The sequence below is a fragment of the Cryptomeria japonica genome, chromosome 4 (assembly GCF_030272615.1).
Source record: "Cryptomeria japonica chromosome 4, Sugi_1.0, whole genome shotgun sequence".
Taxonomy (NCBI): domain Eukaryota; kingdom Viridiplantae; phylum Streptophyta; class Pinopsida; order Cupressales; family Cupressaceae; genus Cryptomeria; species Cryptomeria japonica.
In genome coordinates, this window is record NC_081408.1 from 589,425,193 (window position 1) to 589,436,129 (window position 10,937).

The following is a 10,937-nucleotide window of genomic DNA, read 5'->3' on the forward strand; positions in this document are numbered from 1 at the left end:
TGTAAACATGATGTTATTGCATGCGATTATTTTATGGAAGATAGGCACATGTTATTTCATTCAATACCATCATCTATTTGAATGTTGAATGCTTATATCCTATGAGTAGTAGTTTATGTGAATACTTTATATTGATGTAGTGATTGGTAACTAATAAATGGTAAGAGCTACCAGCTTAGGTAGTCTCCTTATTTTATAGATTTTTATAAAGGAGTCCACTTTGGTAGAAAGATGTATGCACAGTGAGGTGGCATGCTTGTTTTGTTGGTAGGTTAGTTAGTGGTCTTGTACTAAAGTGTGGTTTTGATTGGTCATAAGTAAAATACATAGGTAGTGGTGGTATACCCACAACATTAAATACATATATACTAATAAACTATGTGCATAGGGTGAAGTAATTTTTTTGAAAGGTTAGAAAATGTGTGATGGATTATAGATCAGTACAAAGGAATATAGATTAAATAAATTTTGGAGAATTAGTTGCCCCGCAAGCCCCGAAAAATCACTATCATTCCTACTCGAATATCCTTAAGTAATTTGCTTTGGTGATTCACAAAGTAGTATTAGCTACCTCTCAACAAATCTGAAAGCTCTTGACTAGTGTTAGATATTAGTGAGGGTGTCTTAGGTTAGATGGCCTTTGGCAACTCATCAAATACTTGAAGGGTTTATTGACTACTGCCCTAGGACTATCCATTGTCATATTCAACCATGACATTCACATTAGATAACAAGGTTGAAAAGTTGCCTTAAGGTTTGTAGAAGATCACTAAAAGAGGTTAACAATGAATATCTTGAAAAAACAAAACTTATCAAGAGTTTATGATTGCCATAATCCACATAAGTCCATTGTCACATTGGGATAGTCATAAAAACAAACAAGAAAACCAAATCCCATGAATAAATGCTACAAAAATGGAAGGTTTTGGTTTTCTAAGGTAGTAGACATGAAGGTCGAGTAATGGAGTGTCATTATGTCCACAAAAATGAGAAAAATCAAGTAATTATGGCTGTTGTAGATCCATAAGGAGGGTGTTATAATAGTCATACTTAAGCCAACATCAGGTTGTCCATGAGAAAATAAGAATCTAGGTGTTTTTAGGGATTGACCCACCCATCTAGACATGTTGGCATATTTGGTTGTACCCCACATGACATAGAAAAACAAACATGTTTTCACGTTTACATTGCTCTTAAATGATGCTTTTTGCAAGAATGCATTCATTCTCATAATGGTCAAATGGTGTCAGTTTGACTAGAATTGAGATAGGATACTGTAGAGGGACCCCATATCGACCTATAGGTTAAGACAAAACATTTGTAGGTGCCACAAATTTTGAGAACTAGTTTGTCATAGCTTGACAGTTTTTGCAATTAGGGCTCTTAAGAGACTGCATCACAACAATGTATCCTAGAATATCGAGATAATTGGGATGCAAAACAAGGCCTACCGTAGTGTTAACCCACCAGCCTTGATGACTTCACATAGTTGAGCCCCATGAGACTAAGAACATAAAATATGCCTCTTGACAAGTTTTTATTAAAACACAAATGACACTTTTGTAACTTTTGAAACATTATTGCCATGGTCAAATGGATTGGAGATATACAATTTAGAGAGGTTATTGTGGAGGGAACAACATGTACCTATAGGTTCAAATAAAACATTCATAGGTGTGATGGATTTAAAGAAAGAACCTGCAATAGTTTGACATTTTTTGTATTTAGGACTCGTAAGGGACTATATTGTAATAGTGTAGCTTGGAATGATCAAGTGCCTTGGGGTACAAAATAGGGCTTTCCTAGTGTTCTCATGCACATTCAAATGTGTTGGCTTAGTGGGTTTAGCCCCACAATATGTAAAAAAACAAAATATGCCTTCAAACAAGTTTTAACATGGGTTTTCCCATGATTGAGATTGTTGATTTCTATGTCAAGCTTGGGGCTTGCTACTATAGTATAGTTAATCTCTCTCTCTCTAATTTTATATGGAATATAGATTGTATTAAGATATCTTTACTCATAAGGTTAATGGTGGAATTCTTTCCTACTAGAAGTAATAGAAAAAAATTGCATTTCGTGACATTTGAGAGTGAAACTATTTATGTGAATTTGAATAATAGTAATATAAATGTATTTTCTTATGGTACCTTTCCACCTGACAAATCCAAAATAACAAATTAATTAATTTTCATTCAATAGATATAATTATATTATATCAAAATAATCACAATAACTTTCTTTTATCTCTTTTAATCTCAAAAATTTAAATATAAAACTATAATGAATTAGTATATTACTATCCTACTCACTACTATTAATAATTTATTTACAATTTAAATTATCGTAATTTTTTAAAAAGGCACCAGACAAAACCTTTTTAATAATTCAACTACAAGAATATTATGAGAAACTTCTGCAACCCATAAAAAGTTAATTTCTTCCATAACTTTCAACTTGTCTCGTACAAAATGTTAGTTTTCACTGTAAGGGATTTCAGTGGAATAAGAAGTTAAGAGAAAAACGGATTGTGCTTATTAGCCGTGTGTGAGTTGAACGAGAGCTTTTCCAGTATTCGCCCCACTAAACAAAGAGTTGAATGCTTCCAAGAAACTCTCTATTCCTTGTGTCACATCTTCTCTTTGTATTTGATTTTTCCTTGTTGCATGTAACGTCCCATCTCCTTCAAAAAACCCTCTTTACGATGGATATAATTATACATAAGAAACCGCTGCATTTTCCCACAGTTTCCTACCAAGTTAAGAAGGTTTCTGACTCCATAACGATTCTTCCGATCCTGCAATGCACAGTGCATCAGATTCACCCATAGCATTGGAACTCTCCATTAAGTAGTTTAGCTCCAAAACACATAGAAATAAATGTGTCTTACCTGGTTATATTGAGAGATCATTCCACATACAGGAATCCTAGCATTAATATTTATGTGGTTGAGAACAGCCTCTAGCATTTGCCCTCCCACGTTTTCAAAGTACCTACTCAGGAGTTTGCAGTCATCCAGCATTGAATTATTATTCAAAAAGATTGAAATGTAATGTGCTTTACTACTTAAACTTACTTGGACGATGCTGCATTCCAATCTGTCTCAGACTTGTAATTGAAGGCATCATCAAATCCAAATTCTTCTTTAAACATCTTCACCTGTTAATACATTAAAATTTGCAAAGCCAATGAATATATGGATACAGTTAATAGGTTAGAGACGTTTAGAGTTACAGAACCTGAATGAAATGATAGAATTAGAGGACTTTCATAGTCATTATCTCAAACAGGCTGAGAATTTAAGTTACAATTGCAGAAGATCAGTAGAGATCACCTTTTGGTCACTACCAACACTTCCAACAACACGGCAGCCTTTCATTTTAGCCAACTGACCCACTAAAAGTCCTACTGCTCCTGCTGCAGCTGAAACCAGCACTTCGTCTCCAGGTTTAGGCTCTCCAATTAATAGCAAACGCACCCAAGCAGAAAGCCCTGCCATCCCTGTTCAAATCCAACCCAAAATCTTAGATCCCAAAAAAGATGCCTACTAGAAAGAAAAGGAGAAAAGACCCAAAATTTTAATTACAATGAAATGGTAGATGAGTACCCAGAGGCCCAAAATAATCAGAAGGTTTAACCAGATTGGGGTCAAGTTTCTTCAAATTTGAGCCACCTACTATGCTGTATTCTGACACTTCATACAACCCAGTTACCACATCACCCACTTTAAACGCAGCATTAGCAGAAACGGCTACTTTCCCTACCATATGAGAAACGATAGGCTGTACAATTGCACAAAACATTGAAATGCCAAGTAGACAAAGCTGAGAAGTAAACAACAAGAAAAAAAACTAAACCTGATCTAATTTGAAGTTGTCAAAAGAGAATGTCTTGGATTCCCACATAAGCCATCTGAGATATGGATCCACTGAGGCCCACATATTCTGCACAGCAACTTCCCCTTCCTTGCATGCATTTAAGTTTAATTGGGTTTCTCTGATCTTCAGATGATCATCTGTGACAGGCCCTTCATTCGCGTAAGAAGCCAAGACCACTTCTCTATTTTTAACAATTTGCTCCATCTTGCAATACTTCATCAGAACTCGAGATGACTAATCAACTGAATGGCCTACTTTTAGCAACTTCTGTTATAAAAAATAGATTCTCATACAGATTATAGTTCTGAATTTGTTTTTAATCAATGAACAAAATTGAATATGACCTGTCACTTGTGAGATTGCGGTTGGGTGGTTGAGCTGATCTGTTCCCTATTTTTAAAATCACATGCATACAGTAAAATATAACATATAATTTATTTTATAAGGTCAGTAAGATTAGCTGATCTATGATATTGCTATCAGGGTTCAACTGTGCAGTGTTTGAGTCAAACTCATTGACCCATGTTTCATGACTAGTGGTTCACAAGAATCCATCTCTCATGAGAATGAATGGTCCACTTAGCACTCATTGCATCTAGGTGATGCTCATAGGGGTGAGACTCCACTTAACTCCGCGGTTAAGTGCGCTTGAGTTGGGAGTAGTACTGGGATGGGTGACCTCTCGGGAAGTCCCACCCTTGTGAGCATCACCTAGATGCAATGAGTGCTAAGTGGACCATTCATTCTCATGAGAGATGGGTTCTTGTGAACCACTACTCATGAAACATGGGTCAATGAGTTTGACTCAAACACTGCACAGTTGAACCCTGATAGCAATATCATAGTTTGACTTGCTGTGGAAAATACCTCCTATTTATTAGCTGATTTGTTGTTTTTTTGTTTATCAATAAACATATGAAAGAAATATTCGAGAAAGTTGAGCAATTAGCATCAACCAAAAAAAAACATTTATAGTTTGTTTGTTGATTCAAAATAAGTTTAAAAATTGAAATATTTAATGTGAATTCTGAATAGTATTCTAATTATATGGATAGGTATTATGGCTATTCACTATCTAATGGATGGTATATAATGTTTATTTATAAGGAAGATTTAATATTATATAGTATGAAAATTGAAGATGTTATATAGCTTATGATCTAATGTATCCTCTTGATTGTGGTCTAAGGTTTGATATTAGGATGGATAGTATATAATGTTTATTTATAAGGAAGATTTAATATTATATAGTATGAAAATTGAAGATGTTATATAGCTTATGATCTAATGTATCCTCTTGATTGTGGTCTAAGGTTTGATATTAGGATGGATAGCATATAATGTTCATTTATAAAAAGGGTTTAATAATCACTTAAAATTGAAGATGTTATATAGCTTACAATCTAGGAATTAAGGGGATAAATTAATTATGGTTTAAGGTTCAATATTAGGGTTCTACATGGATGGTGGAAGGTAGACTATAATGTTATAAGGGTTAGTCATTAACATTTTTTATCTTACAAGAATAGAGTTGGATAATAGTTTCCTAATAGCGAGTGTAATAATGTTTTGAACACTTAAAATTCAGGATAGAAAAATACATAAAAAAGTTTTTAAAATGGGTAGTTCTTAATAGTGAGTTTAATAATGTTTTCAACATTTTAAATTCATGGTAGAAAAGACTGTAAAAAAATGGGTACTTTGTATATACATGGTAAATTTATAAGTTATTTAGAATTAGAAAAAAATATCTAGTGGGTTTCTGTGATCCGCGTGGTGATTTGATCGAGTTATGAGATCCAGTATTGTGGTTAGTTTTCAGTTGTTAGTGTTATTCGGTGTTCTGGATTTTGCTTCGCATTGCTCTGGAATTGCAATATCCTGGTTTGCAGATTTGGCAGTGTTTGAGTCATTTTGGTGTGTCCTCAATTCAGATGGTTTGTGATTTGGATGTTCGCAAGCGTATCTTTCAGTATGACAGTTAGTTGAGTTAGTGTTCTTGAGGTTCAGTATAATGATGATGAAGATTCTAGTAAGTGGTGATGTTGCGGTTGTTGTTGTGGTAATTCACATGATGCTTGTGGATGTTTCTAGATTGTGTTTTATTTGTGTTGGTGATCTGTGTTGATCGTTGTGTGCATTATTGATCATTTTTTTGATCCGGTGGTGTTCTTCGTGTCAAGTGACATTCATGATGGTTGTAGCACGTGCGGATGTTCGAGGCGTAATTCTTGGAGGTGTTTCATGTTCAAAGAGTTGACTTGGGTCCAGACTATGTCTTAGACGACATTGTTTTGGTCCGCATGTGCATTGGAGTTTAGATTGAGTCGACTTGGTATTACACGTTTCATTTGTGTGTTATGCACTTTTGGGTCAACATGTAGAAGATCTAATTTGATGTTGTGGATATATAAGACCGATTGATATGGTCATTTTTTATGATCAGTTTAATAAAGTTAAAGATTGTGGAACACTGATTCACCCCTCCCCCCCTCTCAGTGTTCCTTGATTCCAACATATATGTGAGACATTTTCACTGTTATACATTTTCATTGATACCTACATTGTAGGGTTCTTTTGTACCACATTAATGAATCAATAGTTGGTTGTTATACATTTTCATAGAGTCTAAGGTATTGGATTTAGGTGTTGCATGGAAGAAATAATTGCACTCCTAAATTTTCTCTTATTTTCTTTATAACTCTTTCTTGGAAACTTCAACTTGAAAATCTTATATCTTACTCACCATATTGGAGAGATTGATAAGTAAACATCTATGATACATGGAATGTTAGCCTCCTATGTATATTTGTGTATGTTGAAAATTGAAGAAGTTATTTTAGGAGTTTGTTTACCAATTGTGACCTCAAGTGCACAATTTTAGAATTCTAGCTTAGGAAAGTATGATAATTTCTAGTCTAGATGTCTACTTTTGATGTAGTCATGGAAGAAATGTCCTAAGGATAACCTAGGTTTGAAGTCTAATGAAAAATACACATCAAGGTTTAAATAAATTGTTTCATGATAATGAATAAATTATAACTTACTATTACGGTTTACAATATGTGATTCCAACCTTAAAAGTTATATGGCACAACTATGTGTGAATTACAAAATTTCCAAATGATATCACCACAACCACAAACTTTTAAAAAGTCTAGTTGAATGCCTTCAAATGATCATATTGATGCTTAGATAGTAGCTTCTGTGCTTATGGATAATCTTTATCATATAAAAGGATGTTCAAAGCTTTAGGCCAAGTATAACATGTAGGTTGCTAATTTGTTGAAGGAACCTTCTATATATCAATGTAATTCATATCATAAGCTATCCAAAGTCCAATGAATATGACTATTCATATGTTGTAACATTATTAAGGTTTCACAAGCTTGAAACGATGAAACTATATGATAGATCTTGGTATCCTAGATAGGAAGCATGTAATTAAAATATATCGTCATTGTGATTATAATGTGCCAAAAAATGGATAAGATATTTTCATCTCTTAGTAAATAGTGTGTTCTTAATTTTAAGTGAGATATACAATTGCTATAAAATATGGTAGAAATTGTGGTACCTAGATGATGACTATAATTCTATTGAAAACCTCAAAACAAAAAAAATAAATTGAAAGAAAATAATATGAGTAATGAAGTGAAGCAAATAAGTGTACACCAGACTTCACTTGGGAAAACCCTTATGGGTGAAAAACCCACACACCAAAGTAATCCCTTGTATTACAGTAAAACAATTACATACAAGTTTCAGACTGTTGATCTGATCTCTGTTTAGGGAGCAGTACAAAATATTACAATCTTAATCGACTTTTCAGTTCAGCTTTTTATAGAATTACCAATCGATTGCTCCAATCCTCTTTGCACAATGATACAAATCATCCTCACATGATCCAATCACCTGCAACTGTTTTCCAGACATTTAAATGTCTTTGTTGAAAAATAATTCATTTCAGTTACTCCATCTTCCAACTATCAAACTTCTCAGAATGTCAATAACACACATTTTGTCGCCATTGCTTCCTCTGAGTCATTCTAGTTTCCACCAATCGTCAGCAAACAACTTGGCAACTCAAAACGATTCCATCATGGTCCCCACCAAGACCATCTCAAAGCATATCGGTATATCAACACTCGATGGAAGTGTAGCTCTCTAGTTCTCATTGTCACCATGCTTTGTTCCACCCGATCTCTGATCCCTGATAGTGGGCCCCTCACAAGTCCCTTATCGGTTGATCACACTTTGTCAGAAAGGTGACTTCGACTATCGAAAACTCAAGTTCGATCGATAACACTTTTGCACGATATTGAACAAATCAAAACTACAACAAAACCAAAATATTGATATAGTCTTTATCGCTACAAAGTGAGACTTTCGTTACCTCCTTCAAACAATCTTATCGAAACCCCAAGCTACATTGAAATTTGTGTCTTTGTCAAGACTTCACCAAAGCTATATTTGTTGTTATATGGAGCCTAATCAAACTCAGAGGTTAAATTTTCCCTACTTCTATTAGCGCGGTTTCCCCCCATATTTTTCGATAGGGGTTTGGGGGCAGCGCCCCGCGAGGCCAAAAAGACTTATTATTTTATAAAGGCGTATCCTAACAAGTGGTATCAGAGCTTGGTCATAGGTTCGAATCACGCAGGGCGCGGTGAGTGACGCTGGGAGGGGGATTGTTGGTAGTGGGCCAACGCCTTTCGCGGGGATTCGCGACATGGTTAAACAACCTCTTGTGGATTCTATAAGTCTAGTGGTTCTATCGGGCATTGATAGGTCGATCTTTTGGTGCAATGACAACCCTAGCGTGTAACAAGTGGTATTAGAGCTAGTTATGTTCGATTATCGTCTGCAGGAAAAATCTCATGGTTGAGTGGGAGTCTCACGGTTAAGTGTTAGCAATGGCGAACAAGGGTAAATTGAAGGTAGAAAATTCAATGGGCAGAACTATGGAGGCCTTTGGAAGGAACAACCAAGAAAGGCACAATGAGTGATGAGGATTGAAATATTTTGGACATAAAGGCACTAGGAACCATTCGGTTGTGCTTGGCACCGTCTATAGCATTCAATATAACGAAAGCAACGACGACTGCAAAACTGATGTCGACGCTGGCTAAATTGTATGAAAAACCCTCAGCCTCAACTAAGGTATTTCTCATGAAGTGTCTATTTAATTTGAAGATGGTTGAAGGTGGATTTGTGACAGATCATTTAAATGAATTTAATACGATTACTAGTCAGTTGTCTTCTCTAAAGGTAAATTTTGATGAAGTTAAGGCTCTCTTGATATTATCTTCTTTGCCTGAAAGTTGGAATGGTTTGGTAATGGCGGTTAGTAACTCTGTTTCTGGTACAAATACCTTAAAATTTGATGATGTTGTTGGTGTTCTTGTGAGTGAGGAAATTCGTAGGAAAAACTCAAGTAGATCCACATCAGGTAGTGTTTTGAATGCAGAAAGAATGGGTAGACCAACAGAGAGAGGAAAAGGTTCTAGAGGTCGTGGGAAGTCACAAGGAAAATCAAAGGACAAGAGATCCCAATCCAAAGGACCAAAAGATTGCTAGTACTGTGGGAAACCAGGTCATCTGAAGAAAGATTATTAGTCTCGGAAGAATAAAGGAGGAGACAAACAAGAGGGTAATAAGGAGGCAAATGTGGTAAGTAATAAATATGAAGAAGATGTTTTGATTCTTTCCTTAGATAATGTTGATGATTCATGGGTTTTAGATTCAGGGGCTTCATTTCATGCTACCCCCCATAGAAGTTATTTTCTTGATTATGTCCAAGGGGATTTTGGGCTGGTTTATTTAGGAGATAATGAACCTTGTCAGATTGTTGGAAAGGGAAGAATTAAGATTAAGTTGCATGATGGGAATTATTGACTACTATAAGAGGTAAGCCACGTTCCAAAGCTGAGTAGGAATTTTCTTTTAGTAGGGCAGCTAGGTGATGAAGGTTGCAAAGTTACTTTTAATGATAAAAAATGGAAGGTTTCAAAGAGTGCCTTGATAGTAGAAAAAGGTGTGAAAGTAGGCACCTTATATATTTGTACAGGTCATTCTGTTCCTTCTACTTTAGTTGTTGCAGAAAAAACCCAGACACATTCAAGAACAATTGCTACGGATTCACGGGAAGAAATTAAAACAGTTGTTGCAGTTCTGAGACAACACTGTGGCATAACTGACTTGGGCATACAAGTGAAAAAGGTATGAAGGTACTTCATTTTAGAAAGGTTTTACCAAGTCTGAAATGCATTAATATGGATTTTTGTGAAAGTTGTGTATGATAAACAAAAGAGAGTTAGTTTTCTCAAGGATGGGAAGCAAAAGTAAGATGAAAAGTTGGAACTTGTGCATATAGATGTATGGGGACCTGTTGTGACGTTTTCACACATCGCCCCATTGCAAATGGGGACCCTTGCTTTTTTTGCTTTTTAGGGTTTGTTCTTTGGGTTTTTTTAGGGTTTTGTTAGTTAGCCTTTGCATTTTGAGTGCTGTCGGGGAGATCATAGGATAGCAAGTCCGGCTTGAGTGATGTCCTGATCTTGAAATTTGGCTAAGTCTGAAAGTTCTGATCCTGAATTTTGGCTAAGTCTGGAATGTCCTGATCCTGAAATTTGACTAAGTCTGGAAACTGAAAAACCTCCAAAAACTAGATTTTTCAATATAACTCCTGGAGGTCTGAAACCACTCTCAAACATCCTGAAAGTATATATGGAATATAACTTAAAGTATAAGAAAGAAGAAACATAAAAGGAAATGTCAAATTTCGCTCCTGTCCTTCACTGAGGATCCAGAGCGAACTTCGCTCCTGTCCCTCCCAGGAGGACCAAGGCGAAGCGCTCATGTCCCTCACCAAGGGTCCAGAGCGAAAAAGCTTAGTGGAGTCATTCCTGACCTTGTTTGGACAAATTGAGACATCAAAGGCATGATGGAGGACAAAATGAGCATGATAGAGCATCCAGACTTGATCAAAAACGATGAAATGATGAAGTTTTTGCCTAGAAGGTCAAATTCGCTCCTGTCCCTCACTGAAGGACCAGA

The 10,937-nt window shown here is 35.6% G+C and overlaps 1 protein-coding gene and 1 pseudogene across 1 annotated transcript; both read right to left on the minus strand.

The window, feature by feature from the left end:
• Window positions 1-2,474: 2,474 nt before the first annotated feature.
• On the minus strand, window positions 2,475-3,561 carry LOC131050765 (NADPH-dependent oxidoreductase 2-alkenal reductase-like; annotated as a pseudogene).
• A 17-nt stretch (window positions 3,562-3,578) lies between these two features.
• LOC131050758 (uncharacterized) lies at window positions 3,579-4,082 on the minus strand. The gene is made up of 2 exons (XM_057985018.2): window positions 3,858-4,082; window positions 3,579-3,782 (listed from the first exon to the last, which is right to left on the minus strand). Exons 1-2 carry the CDS (start codon window positions 4,080-4,082, stop codon window positions 3,579-3,581), a joined length of 429 nt encoding a protein of 142 aa, XP_057841001.1.
• Window positions 4,083-10,937: the final 6,855 nt, after the last annotated feature.